Genomic DNA, 21,112 nt, shown 5'->3' with positions numbered 1-21,112 from the left:
GCCATGGGAACCAGACACCTCCATTTCTGGGGAGAAGCAGAGCAGGGGCAGGAACCGTAGTCTCCAGGAGAGTGGGAGGATAGGATCCAGGCATTTGTTACTTCATGAGAAAGTGGAAATGCAAGAAGAGGTGGGGCTCTGGGGTTTGCAGAACTACTTAGCCCATGATAGGGTGGTGCTCTTCAGCCCGTCTGCCTCTCTGGGTAAGAGCTCAGGGCTGGGTGAAGGGCAGAGATCAGAGATCTGTGTGTAGAGGTGATGGAGGGAGGCATATCTGGGGCTGGGTGCAGGGTCATGGAGGGACAGCTCTAGGCCCCCTCCTTAGGAAAATTCTTGTTGCGCACGAAGATGGAATGTGCTTGACCTGTGAGGCTAGTAAAATATGCTTTATCCCACTGAAAATTTCCCTGTTGTGGAGTAGTACAAAGCATGCATAGAGCTGTGGCATTTTGGGAGATACTGGAACTGCCACTGGTCAGTAGCATAGCTGGGATTCTTTAGCACTAGTCTTAGGCCTTGTCTACACTACAGGGGTAGATCCATGTAAGTTATGCAACATTGCTGCACTTGACGTACTTAGTTCTACTCACTGCGGGGTCCACACTATGCAATGCTTACAGGAGATGCTCTCCCGTCAACTCCTCTTGTGCGTCTCATTCAGGTGGAGTACAGGAGTCGATGGGAGAGCGATCTGCCATCAGTGTAGCAGGTCTTCACTAGATCCTCCAATAAGATCCTGGATTTTGGACCAGTATGTAATCAAGCCACATAGGGAAATAGAGTAAAACAGAAATAGGGTGGGGGTTCATGTACAGGACTCATATATTGAGATGCACAATTTGTAAGGAATAAACAAATACCTTCATTTTAGTAATGTGCTAATTTAATTTAAAAAAGGGAGAACAGGCAAAAACTAATCTCCATGAACCAATTCTCAGTTTTGCTATGCTTTTTTTAGTCACTGAGAAATTGTACATGAGAACAGTTGTAAACGTCTGTGAAATATTAGCAGACTGATGAGGACAAGAGACAAAGGTCATTTGCTGTGGAAATCTAATCTTCGGGGGAAAAAAAAGTCCCTATTTCACCTTCTCCAGATCAAAGTCAGTCAGCCAGATCCACTTTGTTTCCTTTGAATTGTTTTTACTCCAAAAGCGGTAAGTTGATTAGAAACAGGAGAACAAAATGAAGGGTTCTCCTGTGCCAAAGGATTGTCTCTGGGCAATGAATCCATGTCTAAGCCTGGTGTTTCAGCCTCAGGAACTTTGGACACAAACTCTCTCTGTGGTTTCAGGAGGACAGCTGCCTTATTTCTTTGATTGAACATCTGTACTGGCATTTGTAGGGCTGAATCCTTGTCTTGGTTGAGACACTGGAAAAGGTTTCTGATGTCCTTACGGAATTTAGAGCTCATTCCCATGTAGATAAGTGGGTTGTAAAAACTGGCAGATTTGGCAAAAAGGCTGGCTAGGACATTGGTGAGCTCTGGCACTTGAAACCCACATGCTGACCACATAGAGATTACTGCATAAGGAGACCATGCCAGGAAAAAGGCAAAACAAATTACAAATGACACCTGAGAAGGAAAAATAACATGGGAGCATCAAAACTGTAAACACTACATTTGTAATGTCACAATTCTAGAACAACTTCAGCTTTTAGAAGCGCTTCTACATTTTGTAACTATTAAAAGACCTACTCATCCAAAAGGCACTTTTCCAAAGCTCTAGCCATTATCTACCAAATTTAAAGGAAAATTCTTCCTTGGTTTCTCACAGCTAAATAGAATCAATTAAGAAGCTATGGGAGAGTATCTGGGTCTCCTTCAAACACACTTGGACTATAATTTTGGTCATTTATTCACACTCTGATGGCTGGAAAATAGGTTTGGAAAAAGGAGGGCAATTTAAGTGTTAACTCCAATGAATAAGAAAAGTCTTCCATCAGAATAATTTGCACCGTCTGCATCAGTTAGATAGAACACCATTGACACCCTTATTAAGTACATTGATTTCATAGACCTATGTGAGTACTTAAATGTAAAAGCTATTTCATTTATACCTACTATATTTCATAATCAAAATGATCTGTCCTACAGGAGTGGAAATAATAAAACAAAATTTTACAGTGGAGACCTTATGTTGTTGCCAGAAATGTTGTATGGCCAGCAAATTGTGCTGTCATTTAAGGAACGTTTCAGGAGGTATATGAACATGCAGTATGGTGGTGATACGAGGAAAGCACATCTTTAATGTACAAAAAACATTGAAAAGTCTAACTGAAACCAGAAATACACAGATTTTCAGAGGCAGGTTGGGAAGGCTAGAAATGTCCATTCGTAAAAAACAGTTCTTTGTGTCAAAGAACTTACATTTAATTTAAAATGTACACAGCATCTGGTTGAGTTATAGATTTTTTAGTGTGGTCAGCATCATAGTATCTAAGACATGGCCCAAATGGAGGTTTTCCTTATTCTAAGAGTCACACCAGTATTAGAGGGCCAGAATCTTTTTCCTACCCTTGCTCCTTGTCGTCACTGACATCTAATGATGATGATTATTATTATTATTATTTTGGGAGGAATGGCGAGGATAGGTGGGTTTAGTTAGGAGAGAATAAGTGAAGAGTTAGGGACTTTGAGAGAAGGAAGATGGGACAGGGCAGGGGAGAAGAAGGTAGGAAGGGGCAGCTGTGGAGTGAAGTTGTCATGAAGAGACTGGGAGGGAGGGGGATGGTTGGAGTAACAGCCAATCAACACAGGGCAGCAAAAGTCCACTTAAAACTATAGATGGTTCTCTGAATGACCAGAAGTCATTGTTCCCGGCCAACGGGAGCTGTGGGGGCAGTGCCTGTGGGAGGAGGCAGCGTGTGGAACTAGGAGCTGAGGGAAGGACATGTTGCCACTTCTGGGGAGCAAAAGCAGAAGCAGAATAAAATAATAATTCTAAAAACCTAATGCAATATCCATTTAAAAATAATATGCATTTGTTATCTTATGAGTCACCGCTCTGCCATAATCACAGGTATCCTTCTAGGAGGAGTTCTCCTGATTTCAGGGAGTAGAGTGCACTAGTATCAACAGCCATACCACAGAATATTTTGACTTGATCCATCAGGAGAATCTTGAAGAAATTTACTAACAGAAACTATCAGTTGTGGCAACAGCCTTTAAAATCAGCTCTCTCCCTTTGAACACATGTTGTAAACATACACAAAAAAGAGTTTTTATACTGGTCTGAGACATCACAGTATCCCTTTTGTTTATTTTGGGTTTTTTAATGATGTTTGGGAAAGCAATCGTCTTATTTGTTGTGGAGTCAAGAGTCTCTGCTCCACATTAGAGGAATTGGCTGCACATTTCATTGGGTGAGCTTATGCACGCTTGATACTGTACATATAAATAGGCTCCACTGTATTTAGATCAGGTGGGGCCACCACCTGAATCATACATCTCCAGGATGAAGTGCTAGGAGAGCAAACTGTTTTGTTACCAATATTGAGAGCGGGAGGTTTAACCACAACTTTTATAGGAAAATAAATAAATAGATTCACGGGCCAAAAACCCCCCACAAATAACTGAATGAAGCTGGTGTTAAGGGGAGAATATCTAAGAGGCTTTCACTTTTCTCAAAACCCACAAATATTAGAATGCCATAAAATTAAAAGTTAATGTTACACTAGAACGCAGGCAAGTGAACAGTTCAGATCACACAAACAACTCACTCCCTTGCTGACTTTTCACATTATTGCCTCCCTGATCAGCCTCCTCCACATGGAATTCTCTCCCAACCCCACCTCCAGACACAGGGTGGTTGTCTCTCTGACATTTCCTCCATTGCAGACTGCACAAGATTTAGCATTCAGAAGTTAAGCTGTGTGACCCGTAGTCCAGTTCCATTACTGAAATTCCTGTTTGCAATAAGAATAAGAACATGTGACTGGAGGTGACCAAATTTATCTTAAGTCTGAATTTATTCAACTTTTGTTAATGAATGAATGTTGAGCAACTTGTTTTGTTGTACTACTGTGGTGTTTCCTAGTAGCTATTACTATAGGGATTTTATATCAAATGTTCCATAAATTGGTGACATAATATCATCTTAAAATCTTTCACCTAGATAACAGCATGTCATCATCCTCAAAGTGGTATGTGGAATTTAGATATTGGGGCTGGGGTAGGGCGGGTTTCACAGATCAATGAGCTCTGATACGCAAAACATAGGCTATTATTTAAATTCCTGGATTAAATATGACTGGCTTTAATGATGATCTAATTCAAATCTGATTGGACCAAGCTGCTTTGCTCCAAATTAGCAGCACCTGATTTATCCCAAGACTTTGAAGGGAGGTGCTGAAAGGCAGAGCAAGAGAAATTCATAAACCATAAGAACAAAGGGTAAGGCCAGTTCCTTACCTTTCTTGTCAACAAGCCACCTGAGGGAAGACTGACGTTCCAGAAGCTCCAAAACTGATCAACTTGAGGCCAGGAAGTCACACCAACAACAGATGGGACACCCCAGCCTTTGATCAGTCTCTCCTTGCACCTGAAGGAGGCCCACTGACAAGAAGCGCAGTGCCAGCAGAACATCACTTTGTGATTCCTTGACTGCACTTCCAGCTCCTACATCACAGGCATCCAGAAGACAGTGAGAGCTGAAGAGTTGCAAACCCCTTATTTTCCTAAGTATCTTAGACTACGTACACATCACAGCTTATGATGGACTAAATTTGTGTTGCTCAGCGGTGTGAATAAGCCACTTCCGAGTGATGTAAATTACACTGACCTAAGTGTTGTTGCAGACTCAGCTACCTGCTGCTCATGGGGGCTAGAGTAATTAAGTTGCTGGGAGACCTCTCTCTCGCCGTCTTAGAGCATCTGCACTAACAGCGCTACAGAGGTGCAGTTGCATCAGTTCAGCTGTATCACTGTAATCTCTGCAGTTTAACCAAAGCCTTGCTATTCCTTTTCCCCTTCTCTTGTCTTAGGTATTTTATTAACTGAGAGATAACCCAGCCTTTTTACTGAGTGCCAGCATGGGGTGTGTCCATGTCCATGTGGAAGGTGCCAGAAAGAAATGTTCCTGAGGTTTAAATAGCCTTAAATGTTGTTTTATAAATATATTTGTTAGATGTGTTCTTTGTCTAAAAGTCCTGAGAGATTTAAGATGCTCCTCTACAATTCCTGATAAATAAGAGTTGTCAAACTTCATCTGATCAAGAGTGGTCTTTTAAAGTCTGCACTGTAATGTCTCTGTTGGGGGGAAAAGGGGAGAAAGCTATCACATAAGAATTAAAATCTAAGAAGGAAGCTTTATACTTGGTTCTGAGGTTGTGCTCCAGACATTAAATAAGAATTTTGATTTCAGCATTAAGATACTTATCCATTCATATTATAGATTTGATTGACTAGTAAAATTCTTTGGTTGGGATTTATAATCAACCAGCCAGCCATGTTTTCAAACTCCTTAGAACATATAAAGGGGGGAAGGAAGGTGCTCTAGGAACCATGTTGTTGTGTGGTGTTGATACTGTTACCTGGCTCCTATGCATTTACTAATTTACTCCTGATCACGACATGGTATGCCCTTTAGTTGACCGTCACTTCTGTAGCAGGAGAACCAGCACAGTGTGGAGGGATCACATTGGCTTGGAAACCCGGGTTGACCAACAGTGGGTTCATAACTTTGGCATGAGGAAACAGACTTTCAAGAAGCTATGTGAGGCGCTTGCTCCAACCCTCCAGTGGCAGAACACTTGATTCACGAAAGCCATACTGATTCAGAAGCAGGTTGTTATTGCCCTGTGGAAGCTGCAGGTTCATGACAAACCACTTTAGGGCTGTGGCAATGCAGGTGTTTGAGACAATCAACACTGTGATTTACTCATGGGTGCTAACGGTTAGCATATGAAAAGTTCCAGAAATAATCATCGGTTTTCAGAGATTTAGGTTTCTGAACTGTGCAGGAGCTGTTGCTGGCACTCATGTCCCAATGGTTTGCCCACCACAAGGGCCAAATGAGTATGTGAACAGACAAGATTACCATTCCATGATTCTGCAAGGCTTACTGAACCACAGAGACAGATTCAGGTATTATACTAATGTGGGGAAGACTGAAATGATTCATGATGCTAGGACACTGAGGAGATCAGAATTGTACTTTAAGGGGGAGAAGAAGGGATTTATTCCTTTGAAACAATATTGCTCGGTATGATGTGTCTGTGCCAATTGTTGTTTTAGGGACCCCTGCATTCTCACTCCTGCTTTGGCTTATAAAACCATCCCCAACATCAGTGATCCTGGGAAAAGGACATTCAGTTTAAAGCTAAGTATCTGCAGAATGGTTGAGACATGTGTGTTTGATAGGTTGAAGGCTCATTGGTGCTACATACACATCCATCTGGATGCTAATGTGCCAACTGCAGTTCATATGATTGTCACCTGCTGTGCACTGCACAACATTTGTGGGGGTGAAAAAAAAAGTATTTTCATCCCAGAGGGGCTCAGGACACATCTGGTTTGGAAATACTGTATAGCCAACAAGATCCCACACACATGAATACAGGTCCCAGCAGGCCAGGGAAACGAGGAATGCCATATATGCACACATCCTGGCACTGCCTGGCATCAGAGGATGGCATCTGCCTTGTGCTTGTGAGGAGGGGCATCTTCTTATCCTTTCTGTGAAGCTGCCTTAATTTAGGGTGACCAGATAGCAAGTTTGAAAAATCAGGATGGGGTGTGTTAATAGTTGCCTATATAAGACAAAGCCCCTAATATCAGGACATCTGTTCATTCTATTTTAAATGTACTTGAGGGAACATACCCTCCTACTTATGGACCTGCATGGCATTGTTGGGGATTCGTTCCCATTTGATGTGCAGCAGCTTAAGTTTGTTATCTGTTGCTGCATGTCACACTGTGTACATTAACACCAGTTGTTACAGCGGATGTACATTGTGTTAGCAACTTGCAGTTGGGTTTCTGCTGTGGAGCTGTGTTGTTATGCACTCATGGTTCAATGTCTCTGTCCTTCTCAGTATTTGCTCCTGAAAGTAAGCCAATCTTCATCCCCCTATCCAAACTCCTCTTGTTGCAGCGGCCCGAGACTGCTCCAGCAGTGGCTGGTGCGCCTGGCCCAGGGGCTGCCTGAACTGCTCAGGGAGCCCCGGAGCCAACCACACTGGCCATGACTTCCATGACCTCTGTGACAAACTCACGGTCTTAATCATAATGTAGATTAAAAGAAGAGATGATGGCTGTGCTTCATATGTGGAATCAGAGATTAGAGACATATTAAGCCATCCAGTCAACTAGCCCGTGTTGTTATTCATGCTGCAATGGTTTCATTGTTCCCGTCATTTGAGCAAGCTAGATCAAAGCTAGCTTGGGTACTATACCCTTAATGTGCTTACTGTAGTTTGGTTAAAATTATGATTCAGGGTAGAGGAGGGAGAGGAATATAATCATTTAAAAGTGTTAGAAGAACATTAAGACCATGATAGATCATGGTTCAAGGGCTTTACTGAGGATAAGGTTGTTGAAGGGTTCTAACAATAGGAATAATGGTATGACACAGTGAAGGGAAATTTAGGCTGAATACAAGGAAACAGTGATGTTAGACTGTGGTACAGATCCAAAAGAAACTGGGGAAACCTCACTTACTTCTGTCATTTAAAGCTGGACTGGATAAAACATTGGAAAACATAAAGAGGCAAAATCCTGCATTGGCATATGAAACTAGATAACCTAATAAGTTTGTTCCACATTCTCGATTTGACATAGCAACCTGCATAGAACCAGGACCCAGGCACCAGCCCAGCAAGTAGCTGCTTGGGGCGGCCAATAGTGAGGGTTGGCACATCTGGGTCTTTGGCGGCAAGTCCCTCACTATGTCTAGGAGCGAAAGACCAGCCGCTGAATTGCCACCAAAGATTGAAGCGGCAGCAGCAGAGCTGATCATGATCACAGCTTTTTTTTTTTTCTTTTTGCTGCTTGGAGTGGCAAAAACCCTAGAGTCAGCCCTGCATAGAACTCAGAGGGAGGTGTACGTGTTTCAAGAGAGAAGAGTTTGGAGGAGGCACCAGGAAGTCAGTCTATGTGCACATGGGTAGAATTCTAGCTGCAGAATCTCTGTAAACAGTTATCTTAATAAAAAAGAGCCAGTTCAGAATTATTTGTGCAAGCGAGTAATTGTTTGGTGTTAAGTGGTTACGTCTTTACTAAAGATTTGTTTTAAAAATACCAAAATTAATGTTGTTGTGTGTTTGTACCTCCTCCTATCTTGAAGGTGCATTTGGGTTGGTCTTGGCTGCAAGAATGAGAGAGGCATCTGAAACATTTGATATGAACCACTACCATTCTGTGCTACAGTTCTAATTTCACTGTTTCCACTGATCAAATGGCAGGTCCCCAAACTAGGTGCTTCTTCCTACTTTTTTCCTGTTTCTCTCTGTCTTTTCTTTCCCTGCTCCTGAACCTTCTAAGGCTGGCTGATTGCCTCAACATTCTCTTTGTTGCTAGTTTGTGTAGCTATTACTGCTTCTGCCTGCAATGGATCCAGCAATGACTCCTGTTCCCAACCACAAACTTGTTTCTATCAAGAGAGGTTCCAATTTAACAGGCCAGACTTCTCCTGCAGATCAGGAAAGTTGTGTCAAGGTGACACCTCCTGAGCTTTCAGATAATAAGAGTAAGGACAAAAAGCCTCAATATTCTCTGATATAGGATCAAGGTAGCTCTCCAAGCAGCATACACTAGTTTTGAAGAGAATGCTTCTACAGGAATACATGTTTACTTCACCTGATACATATCTTTATGGCCAGAGAAGTGTTGTGGGATCTCATGATGAAATTTTGTGGGCTAGTCATCTAAGCCTCCATACAGATTCTACAAAGTAAGTGTCTTTGTATCTTCTGATATTACTTATTTCTGGTTGAGGGGTTCTGTGAACCACTGTCTTATCAACTGCACCCACAACCCTTCATTGGTACTGTTTACTACATCACAAAGGTAGCCTCCAGACAGGTGGTGATACAGGCCCAGAAAAATGAGGAATGTATCTGGTCTTGTATACCTCCCAATCCAGAGGTTCCATGCTTTTGTGAAAAACATGCATATCTTCCTCATAGTCCCATGTTATCTTAATTTCTGCTTTTGAAGAACTCATTGGAGCATGGTGGCAAGTGATTGACCGTGAATAGAATGTTTAGAATGGAGAAACCAAATGTACAGACAAAATCATAGGCCTGGAAGGGACCTAGAGAGGTCATTTAGTCCAGTCCCCTGTATTCATGGCAGGACTATTATCGAGACCATCCCTGACCGTTGTATGTCTAACTTGCCCTTAAAATCTCCAATGATGGAGATTCCACAACCTCCCTGGGCAATTTATTCCAGTGTTTACCCTGACAGCTGGGAAGTTTTTCCAAATGTACAACCAAATCACCTCTGCTGCAATTTAAGACAATAGGCTTATGCTTCTTGTTTTATCCTCAGAGGTCAGCAAGAACAATTTTTCTCCCTCCTACTTGTAACCACCTTTTATGTACTTGAAAACTGTTATGTCCCCTCTCAGTCTCCTCTTCTCCAGACTAAACAGACTCAGTTTTCTGAATCTTCCCTCACAGGTATCGTTTCCTAAACCTTTAATCATTTTTTTTGCTCTTTCTCCAGTTTGTCCACGTCTTTCCTGAAATGAGCACCCAGAACTACAGTTGAGACTTACTCCAGTTGAGATTTAATCAGTGTGCAGTAGAGTAAAAATTACTTCTCATGTCTTGCTTACAACGCTCCTGCTAATATGGCCCAGAATTATGTTTGCTTTTTTTGCTTGTGATCCATTATGATCCCTAGAACCCTTTCTGCAGTACTCCTTCCCATTTTGTATGCGTACCTCTGATTGGTCCTTCCTAAGTGGAGTACTTTGCATTTGTCCTTCTTGAATTTCATCCTATTTACTTCAGACCATTTCATCAGTTTCTCCAGATCATTTTGAATTTTAATCCTATCCTCCAAGGCACTTGCAACCCCTCCCAGCTTAGTATCATCCACAAACTTTATAAGTATACTCTCTATGCTATTATCTAAATCATTGATGAAGTTACTGAACAGCACTGGACCCAGGACTGATCTCTGTGGGACCCCACTGGATATGCCCTTCCAACTTGACTGGGAGCCACTGACGACTGCTCTCTGGGAATGGTTTCCCATGCGTTATGCAGACACTGTATAGTACCTCCATCTAGGTTATATTTCCATAGTTTGTTTGTGAGAAAGTTATGTGAGAGAGTATCAAAAGCCTTAGTAAAGTCAAGATATACCACATGTACTGCCTCCCTCAACCACAAGGCTTATTATGCTGTCAAAGAAAGCTATTAGGTTGGTCTGAATGATTTGTTCTTGACAAATCCAAGTTGTTACTTATATTATTATCTTCTAGGTGTTTGCAAATTGATTGCTTAATTATTTACTCCGTTATCTTTCCAGGTACTGAAGTTAAGCTGACTGGTCTATAATTACCCAGGTTGTCCTTATTTCCCTTTTTATAGATTGGCACTATATTTTCCCTTCTCCAGTCTTCTGGAATGTCTCCTGACTTCCATGCTAATGGCTCAGATATCTCCGCAATCAGTTCCTTGAGTATTCTAGGATGTATTTAATCATGGCATAGTGACTTTAAGACATCCATATTGTCTAAGTAATTCTTAACTTGTTCTTTCCCAGTTTTAGCCTCTGATCTTCCCTCATTTTCACTGGCATTCCCTATGGTAAATGTCCAATTGCTACTAACATTTTTGGTGAAAAAAAGAAGTTATTTTGTACTTCTGCCATTTCCATATTTTCTGTTGCTTCCCCCCTTCATTTAGTAATGGGCCTACCTGCCCTTGGTCTTTCTCTTACTTCTAATGTATTTATAGAATGTTTTTTTTGCTATCCTTTAGGGCTCTAGCTCAGGCCTGCACAACTCATAAAGTGGTGAGGGTCACATTACTCCAAAAAAAACAGCTGAGGGCCGAAACCCCCTGGACCTGCAGAAACAACCCCCCCAGCACCTCCCGGCCCTGCAGAAACAAACTCTCCTTCCTCAGCGCTGCCCCACCAAAACAGCTGTGGGACAAAAAGGAAGGTTGGGGGTGGGGAGGTGATACTTGGTTTTAAATCAACCAGGGACACTCAGCTGAAGAGGTGGCTGGGAGCCCTCAGGGGCAAATTAAAGGGCCAAGGGCTGTGGTGGCTGGGGAAATCTGGAGGTTTGCGGGGTTGGGGCAGAGATTTGAAGGGCCCAGAGCTCCTGCCGCTGAGGGGAGCCTGAGCCCTTTAAATCCTGGCCCCAGCCCATCCGCTGGAGCTGCGGCCAGGATTCAAAGGGATTCTAAAACAGTCTTTGCCCTAGTAGCTTTCGCCATCTTTTGAAAATAAAATTGTCTCCAACACAATCCAAGTGCATGTTGAATAATCTGTGCCCTGCTATATTATTTTCCCAACAGATGTCTGGGTAGTTGAAATCCCCCATCACCACCACGTCCTGTGCTTGGAATGATTTTTTGAGTTGTTTTAAAAAAGCATCATCCACCTCTTCCTCCTGGTGAAGTGGTCTGTAGTAGACCCCTACCATGACATCACCTGTGTTTTTTATCCCTGTCATCCTTACCCAGAGCTTTTCAACAAACCTGTCTTCTATTTCCATCTCAAACTCAGTCCAAGTGTATATATATTTTTAATATATAAGATAAGGAAGACCCTATTTCATTTGTATCATTTGCAAACATTACAAATGTAAGGGATTGTTCAATAGTCTACATGAAATGTGGTGATGGGTTTCAATTCAGGTCTCAGCCAGGACTCCACATCACAACTGGTACACAATAATATCTTTGTTGGCAGACTCAGGAGGATGGCTGAAAATTGAATAAGCAATCAGACCAAACTGTCCTCTCATCTCTAAAATGATTAGGGTATGTTGGTAGGGAAACGTAGGGGAAATTTTGCAATGTGACGGGTGTGCCTGTTCCAGGGATAACTAAAAGGATTTTCATTTTCTTTTCTGTCAAATCTAGCATTTGTTCTAAGAATTAAATTACATCAGATATGTATGTAACATGCAATATTGTAGGCAAAGAATTGTCCATTACCTGTGTAATATTTCGTTCCATGAGCCGCTGCCTTTGACTAATTTTTTTACCTCTTGTGGTCTTGTGACTTGATTTAACAGTCTTTATTATGGACATGTAACAGAAAACCATGATGGAGACAGGAATAAAGAAGCCAGATATAAAGACTCCAATCACGTAGGACTTATAGACAACAGAAAATGTTGCCTTGATCCAGTCTATTTCACATGTACCATATTTGTGGTCTGAAAAAATTGAACATATTAAGTATGAACAAATCCCTTTATCTGAAACAATTATGGATTGTATTAACCGATGTGCAATTTACGAAGTCTTTAGACAGGTTTATAAAGAAAAAGCTGTGTGTCATCACTTCTATAGTTAGCATCTATTCAAAACAAAATTGATTCCCCATTTAAGATGCACAGAAAATGTTATTTTCGACTATTGACAAATTGTTTGCAAAACAAAATTCTCATTTACATGAGGGCTGTATTTACTCCACATTAACAGTGTAATGAGGCCTTAAAGTGGGCATAAATTAAGTTTAAACTACCAAAGTGCTCTAGTGGGGACTTCTTGAAAATGAGATTCAGACACTTCTGTCTTTATGTATAGACTATTATGTATAGAAACGTATATTATTTCCTTGTTTTTCCATTCATCAATCTCATTTACTCAACTATCAAAGGAATGTGGCATGCAGGAAATAAAGTAACTGTTGGTTTCATAATCATCTAGGTTACTCACTTTCACACTGTCTAGTAATATTCTGCAGAGTTTCACGATTACTACTGTTTTTAATGGACACATATGGTGGATAAGAATTTTCTCTATATAGGTAATTCTGTAGAAATGAACACTCACCTGTATAGCTACCCCACTCTAGAAGTGGTGCACTGGCCCAGAAAAGAGCAGTTGCCCATATCACAATCATGGTTAATGTAATATTTTTTCTATCAATTTTGTGCGCTGTAGGTAAAAGATAAAGATAACAAATTTGATCTCCAAAATAGATTAACAAGAAAGATTGTTTGCAGCTACACCTAGAATTTTATAAGAATTTTAGAAGAGAAAATGTTAAAAAACATTTATGTCATAAGAAAATAGGTACATTAAATTGTGCAATCTAACAAAAGTTAAGAGCTGAAGGAAATATTTCTTCACTTAATAGATTATATGAAAAGAGCAGTTCTATTAATGAAATACTGTTACCTTCTTTTTTTGCCAATATAGTAGTCCAGATCAATGTTCCCTCTAATTTTTTACATCCATGTGTGGAATTAATTGTTATGTGCACCAATATGGAGGCGATGTGTGGCGGGGGTGGGTCTGAGGGGTTTGGGGTCTGGGAAGGGGCTCGGGGTCTGGGAAGGGGCTCAGGGTTGGGGAAGGGGTTTGAGAGGTGCGTGTTGGACGAAGAGCTCTGGCTGGGGGTGCAGGCTCTGGAGTGGGGCCAGGGATGAGGGGTTTGGGGTGCAGGCTGCAGCAGGGAGAGAGGCTGCGGCAGTTCTGGCGGAGCCAGGGGAGAGGTGCCTCTCCCCAGCACGGCAGTTCCGGCAAGGACTGGGATTGTGGGAGAGGCACTTCTCTCTGCTGTGTGCCTGCACGGCCCTTAATAGCCTGCTGCACGGCCACATGGCTGCTCAGTTTAGAGGGAACTTTGGTCCAGATTCCTATTTATACTGAAGCCCCTCTACACTGCTTTGATGGTATAAAGAGGGCTTAATGTGGGGGTAAATTTACAATACAAATATTTGTAAATGTTTGTTTCTCTTGCTTTACAAATAAATAAGTAAAAAGGAATTTTCTGACTGAACGTGCGAAAATTTACTTCTAAGTACTGTTGGCTGATCAGTAGTTTATGTATTAATTATATTGATTACTTAAGAATCCCCAGCTGTCACTTTGAGGGTTGTCAAGTTCTTCCCCCAAGATCAGGTCCAGTATTATTCAAATTATTATATAGCTGGGAATCTTGATGTGCACAGTTGCAACACTCACACTATAGGAACTCTTTTATATTTACAAATGTAGTTTATTAATACATTTAGTGCAAACACCCCAAGTCAGTAAGGTAGAGAAAGATACTACAGAATGTACATCTACACACCCATATACTCACACTATCTTTTGTAGGACAGCCTGAAATGTTCATCATCATCTTCCTCATCATCATCACCTTCCCTATCAACACCAATGGCCATCATTCTGGCACCTCCCAAGGCCTACATCTCTCTCTCCTACCGCCATTAGGCTAGCATGCCACTTTTATAATATGTTACACTAATGCTGCTACGTTTGACGCATATTCAATAGGGGATTTTCCCCCTTTTCCTTATTTGTATTTCCTCACCTTACTAATGTTGGAGTGTTTTTTTCCTATAGGTTAATATATCAATGATCTCAACTCACTATCGTATACATCAATTCGTTACCATGGCCCATTTGTGATTAGGTATCACATTTGTTATTTTTGTCCTTTCCAAGTTCCAAGTTGTGGTGTACCTGTTAAGTTTAAAAGGGTATGAACTCAGGAAAGCCCTCATGCCAACCTGCTTTAACGCTCCTCTATATTAAAGGTTGCAGCCATACATGGACCTTACGCTTTAGTTCATTACCATCTATCTAACGGAAAGGGCCCAAACATATGTATGCTAACTTTGCCTTAGCTCAACATACAGGATGTGGCCTGTGGGTCCCTTGTGCTACAGCCAAAATATACTCTAATATACATCTATTATAATAAAACAAATAATCAAACCCATAAGAAAATAAGAAAGTTATAAGAAAAAAAGATATATAGGCAAGTAAACAGGCTACCCTTAGCTGTTTCTCATGTACCTGTGGTCAGAACTTCCCCTTAAACTCTATTTTCGGCTCCCCAAATATCTGGGGTTTTCTGTTGGGCCGTTTATGTGTTCAAAGTTAACATAAGGCTTGAGGCCTATGAATTTACTGAAGTTAATGTCTTATAGGATTCAGGCCTGTAGGTTTCTTGCATTACTGCTGTGATTGACCCAGGCCAGTTGGGTACAGCAGAATAGCAGAAGGCAGATATACTGGCCACTGGGTTAACAGTTTTCTGTTCCTTGACTGACCAGAGCAGGGGCTGCTCCAGGCTTATGAGAACACCTGACTCCAATTAACCTGCAAAGAGTCAGGTGAGGTCATTCAGTTAATGTGACCACCTGACTCTAATTAAGGCCCTGCTGATACCATAAAAGGGGCTCACTCCAGTCAGACAGGGAAGAGCCAGGGAGCCAGAGAAGAGGAAGCATGGCTGAAGGGCTGGTTACTGAAGACATCCTCAGACCATCGTTAAAGGAGCCCTAAGATAAGGGTGATGAAGGAAGAAGCAGGAGAGCTGTGGGGAAGTGGCTCAGGGAAATGTAGTAACTCTGGCAGTGAAAGGTTGGCTGCCAACAACTGCTACCATTAGGGTCCCTGGGCCGGAACCCGGAGTAGAGGGCGGGCCCGGGTTCCCCCCAACCCACCATTACAGGAACATCTCCTGGGAGGGGAACTCAGGCCCTGTCAGGACAGGAGGCTGAACAGAGACTGTGGGAGTTCTCTCACCAACCTCCTTGCAGGCCTATGATGAAAAGGGTTCAGTAGACTGTAACCCTGGCCCTAGAGAGAGAAGGGCTACATGGAGGGTCACAGTGAGCCACTGAGGCTAGCATAAACCGCCTAGAAGGGCAGGACCCACGGGAGCAAGGTCAGAGCTCTGCCACACTGCTAAATATAATGCACAACAGCATATCATGCAAAGCAGTAAAAATAATAAAGGCAAGCTTACCCACTGGCTACAGTAGCAGTAAATATGACAAAGGCGAACTAGCCCACTGGGCAACAGTACCTTTTGATATATTTAAACCTGGTGTACTTGTTAGGTGGTAAGGTTGGCTGGTAGCAACCAGAGAATTTTAACTCATACCAGCATGGCATTTAGGAGAAATTTTCTAGGAACTTGCTTGACAAAAGAGTGAGTTGGCTTCATTTCCAGGTTTTATCAGCATCATCGATCACTTGAGGATCCTTTGCCTTTGAAAATGAAGGACACATTGTCTTTGTCATATATGGAATAGGAACCTTCTTGTGGTGGTGATGAGGAGGACTCAGACTCCTAACACTGGCAGGAAAGTATCAGAAAATTGCTTGACTATAACTGAAAGAATAAGTCCTCTTCTTCATTACCTGCTTTGGTAATGGATGATCGCGTAATGTTCCTCCCTCACATCTTTCCCCAAAAACTTTACATCTTTCTCCTAGTTTTATGTCTCCACCTGTTCTCTTGTGCACTTTTCACGGTTTCCTTGGTAACCTTGTGTGACAGACACACCTTGCCAATGCATCCTCTGTTCTTTGTGACCTTAGACCCGACAAACATATTATAGCAAACACAAATCTTACAAGGTATTTATATGAGGGATATCATATGAGGTGTCTACAGAAAGCTTATTATTTGTCAAGACTCAAATCTTTTCAAGATGTGTGTATAGCTAAGATCAAAGGAATAATGGGTTTATATTGAAAGTATGCTTTATGGACTTGGAGTAGAAATTCATGACCAGGAGTTGATGCGTGTAGGGCAGTGGTGGGCAAACTACAGCCCGTGGGCTGGATCCATCCCACCAACCATTTAAGTCTGGCTCTTGAGCTCATGCTGGGGAGCAGGGTCTGGGGCTTGCCCTGTTCCAGCACTCCATCTGGAATATTTAGATTTTGGTAAAAGAACAAAGCTTAGTGTTGTATTCACAAGTGCACCCCTAATTATACTGGAAATGTTTGAGTTTTAGCAAGGTAAAAAAGACAACTATTAATATATTTTCAATCTAATTCTTAGGCTTGATTTTAAAGATGTCAAGTATATAATATTGTCAAATTGTTTAATAAACTATACCTTTGAGGTAGTGATTTGATGTTTGGTAAAGAAAGCTGACATACCTTGATGAGGCTGGCATCCTTTAATGTATCTGAGGACACTGATGGCTGTCAGAGTATTAATACTGATTAGACCAAAAAAGAGTATTATAAATCCGTCCACCTGACAAGGAAAGGGCAAAGAAAGAGAAAAAAAAAATCCAAACTCTTGGTATAAAGGGCATATCTCAAAGTAGAGAACACACAAAATGACATTTATTAATATTAAGTATGTTTCTACTAAATATTTTGAAAGAGTTCTTTTTAATATTTATTCACATATTCGATTCTAGGTTAACTGCGTTTGATCTCGCATGCACAGGAACAGCTTACTTAAGGACAGCAATTGAAAACGATTACTTTTTTTTTTTTTTTGCAGGGGAAAAATCCAGGAGCAAGACTAAAACAAACCCAATTACTAAATAGAACACCAAATGTCACAAGAATCTTTACATTCTCCTGTTACTAAGTTAGGTTCTAAGTATTCAGAAAAAGATTAAGAATCTAGAAATGTAAATAATGCACTTACCTTGCATGTCCATACAGAAGTGATTAGAAAGCCATCATCTCTAAGAACATTAAACAGCTCTAGAATGCCCCTTGAATAGCCAAAGAGGGAAATGCTTGCATCTGAGACAGCAAGATTGAAGGTGAGATAGTCCTGAGGGTCCAGGGAATGTCGTTGGTTGTACATGATGAAGATCACCCCTCCATTGCCAAGCCAAGAAAGCCAACCTATGCAATTAAAAGTCAGTGCTGTAGGACAACTGGAGAACAATTTGAAAGGAAAATATTAATTGGTATTTTGAACTTCCTCTTTTGCAGGAAAAAACAGGTCACGTCATTGGCTTGTCCCTTTCCTTAACTTGTGGCATTGACTGACACTGACTTGGAGTCCCATCAATTCTGAGCTACAGATGATGGCTGTGACAGAAGAGGTTAGACCAGGATTTTTCAAACAGGGGTCGCTGATTCTGTAGGGAAAGCCCCTGGCAGGCCAGGCCAATGCGTTTACCTGCCCTGTCCGCAGGTCCAGCTGATCGCAGCTCCCACTGGCCGCGGATCGCTGCTCCTGGCTAATGGGATTTGCTGGAAGCAGCGGCCAGTAAGTCCCTTGGCCATGCCGCTTCCAGCAGCTCCCATTGGCCCAGAGCAGCGATCCATGGCCAATGAGAGCCGCGATCGGCCGGACCTGCGGACGGGGCAGGTAAACACACTGGACCGGTCCGCCAGGGGCTTTCCGTACAGACGCGGTAACCTGTTTGAGAAATCTTGGGGTAGACAAATATATTGAGCAATAATAGGAGGAATTCCTAGAAGTCTGACAAGAGCCTCAAGTGGTTGCAATTAATAAAAATTAAACTTTCATTGCAAATAATCTCCTAATTAATTCACAAAGTGAATTAAGATTCTAAAAGGCCTTCTCAAGGTTATTAGGAGTCCAACTCAGTCATATTTACCCCCGGGAGGGGGCATGATGGAAAACATGGCTTCACACATATTCCAGATGTGAAAATATTTATCGCAAGAGTTAGAAAATAATCCTACAATTCCAATTCACTATTATAGACCACGTGAACTTAAAAAATAAAGGCAAACTAATTTGATAAAAAATATATTTCTAAAGACTATGAATAGATTTCTTCATTCAGTCTACACAGGAAGGAGACAGGGAGTTGTCTTGTGTATTATTCATAGTCTCAAAATCCTGTTAAATTTGCTGTAATTTTCACTCACTGCATGAATTAAAGTAGGCTTGCGTTTGTTATTTTATGAATCTATTCATGCATGTAGCTATCATTTATTATGTATAATTGAAACAATGTAGAACTACTTAGTTCCGTTTTAGTAGTAGGGCTTTCAGTATAAAAATGTTTGATTCATAGTTATAACAATAACCAAGATCTTTCCTACTAACAGCATTCTAGGTTTGCAGTTTGTATTTTGGACAAAACAGAGCAGATGTTTTTGATAATCTACTCAGATTGTTACAGATACAGATAAAAGTGGAACAATCCCAGGAGTTTTTGACAACTTCTAATTCTAAGGGAAGGGGAGAAATTTTGATTTTATCATTGCGAATTCCTTAGGATGGTGTAGTACTATGCTATGAAGGGTAAGTATGTAGAGAATGGGTCTTCACTTTTCATTTCCTGCCCTACTCCAATTCCAGTTTCCATTTTACACTACTCAATTCATGTTTTAAAGCTAGACTCTGTCTGAAAGCTACCAATTTCTCATGTATTTTTAGCTGGATGTTTATAGTGATAAATTAACCAGAAATATCTTCAACAAAGTATAACAGCAGCAGCAACAAAAAGTAAAACTCTCAGTGTCAAGCTGTGACTTAGTCTTTGGATAACAAATATACAAGTATTACCGTAAGTAAAGTCCATTTCCTTTGTTTTTAAATAACTGCAATTTGTAAATTTACAAAAGATTCAATTTTACCCTTGAGAAGGCACAGGTATACCGATTTTCCACAAACTTGTGATGAGCTGACTGCACATCTCTCTTCAGAGTAAAGAACAGAAAATAAAATTTGAAACACAGCCTGAATTTGCTTTTTACTTACCCAGTGTGAGCAAGTAAACCCCAATGATGGTTTCCCAATCCTCTGAGACAGCAAACCCAGACTTGTCACTGTGCAATAAGCTGGAGCTGTCCATCAGCACCACTCCCTCACTTTCTGGAAAGTTCTGACTCCGAAAACACAGTAGTAGATGCAACTATTTCTCTCTCTCTCTTTTAAATAAGTATCTCACAGAACTTCTTTGACTCTTCTTCAGCAAGAGTAAGATACTTACTTCTTTAGTAACATAGCAGCAGCAACTATGTGGGAAGTGCTAAAAAGGAAGCTGAGCAAGAAGGTAAGACAGTGATCTACCATCTACTGAGCCTCAGCTGCCACTCAGCATCAGTATAATTAGCAGGATCAGAAGTGCTGAGCTACTTGGTTTAAAGTCTCAAGATCTGATCCACACATGGCCCAAATCTGTCTTTCACAGAAAGAGCTTTCTCTTAACCTCAATAGCCCTTAGAATGATGGAGGAGACAGTCCTGCTAAAGGTTTCCCTGCATGATCCCTCACATCCTTTTTCTACTACTGATCTCTTTTGGAGATGGGTCACTTAACAGGAACATGTAATAGTGCAATGATGATAGAAATGACCAATAAATGCTTTAGAAATTTTCACAAAGAGATGCCCCAGTGAAATACAGTAGAATCTCAGTATTATGAACACTAGTTACAAACTGACCGGACCTGTGGAACTGGAAGTACAAAATCAGGCAGCAGCAGACATGAAAACAAACAAACAAAAAGCAAATACAGTACAGTACAGTGTTAAATGTAAACTACAAAAAAAATAAGGGAAAGTTAAAAAAGATTTGACAAGGTAAGGAAACTATGTCTGTGCTTGTTTCATTTAAATGAAGATTGTTAAAAGCTGCATTTTTGTCTGCATAGTAAAGATTGAAAATCGATGTTCAGTTGTAAACTTTTGAAAGAACCACAACGTTTTGTTCAGAGTTGTGAACATTTCAGAGTAATGAACACCCTCCATTCCCGACGTGTTTGCAATTCTGAGACTCTACTGTACTTTGTTTTGATGCTGACACAAAATATAAGGTGTGGAATGTATCAAACAAGAAAACCAAACTGTGTGTGCTGTGGAGGAACTATAAATTTATTTAGAAGTATATTAAAGCTTTATTTAATAATAAAACATATGCACTGCTCAAGTAGCAAATGACGAAGTACATACAGCAAAGCTTTAAGGTGCCTCTGGATGCTTGGAAGATAGCAAATGAAATTTACTGAGTATTTGACAATGTGTCCCATGTCTAAAGATTTAAACATTCTCCCTTTCTGAAACTTTTTTTTTTTTTTTTTTTTTTTAACGAGGGAAACAAGTTAAGAAGAGAACAAATGACACAACAATAAGATCTCCTATATGGTTGATTTCTATTAATCCCAGACAGCAACCAAAGAGAAATCAGAATTTGTAAGGCTGCATAGAGATGAAAAGGTATTAGAGCAGTGGATGTAACAAGTGGAACCACAATTATAATG

At 41.0% G+C, this 21,112-nt stretch overlaps 1 protein-coding gene across 1 annotated transcript; it reads right to left on the bottom strand.

Moving 5' to 3' along the window:
- Window positions 1–1,108: 1,108 nt before the first annotated feature.
- On the bottom strand, window positions 1,109–19,706 carry LOC116820692 (opsin-5-like). Its single transcript, XM_032773346.1, has 6 exons — window positions 19,613–19,706; window positions 17,567–17,772; window positions 17,062–17,161; window positions 12,979–13,083; window positions 12,133–12,356; window positions 1,109–1,576 (listed from the first exon to the last, which is right to left on the bottom strand). The coding sequence occupies exons 1-6, from the start codon at window positions 19,704–19,706 to the stop codon at window positions 1,109–1,111; spliced, it is 1,197 nt and encodes a 398-aa protein (XP_032629237.1).
- Window positions 19,707–21,112: the final 1,406 nt, after the last annotated feature.

This window comes from Chelonoidis abingdonii, chromosome 4 (assembly GCF_003597395.2).
Source record: "Chelonoidis abingdonii isolate Lonesome George chromosome 4, CheloAbing_2.0, whole genome shotgun sequence".
Lineage (NCBI taxonomy): Eukaryota > Metazoa > Chordata > Testudines > Testudinidae > Chelonoidis > Chelonoidis abingdonii.
This window is presented reverse-complemented; position numbering and strand designations above follow the sequence as displayed.

What these genes read in the sequence shown, in the direction of transcription:
- LOC116820692 (XM_032773346.1), bottom strand. Translation starts at nt 19,706, where the DNA reads ATGGACAGCTCCAGCTTATTGCACAGTGACAAGTCTGGGTTTGCTGTC. An exon ending in AGAGTGGGGTAGCTATACAG is followed by an intron (nt 12,357 to 12,978) that starts GTGAGTGTTCAT and finishes CAATTTTTTCAG; the next exon opens with ACCACAAATATGGTACATGT. An exon ending in TGGAACGAAATATTACACAG is followed by an intron (nt 1,577 to 12,132) that starts GTAATGGACAAT and finishes TTTCCTTCTCAG; the next exon opens with GTGTCATTTGTAATTTGTTT.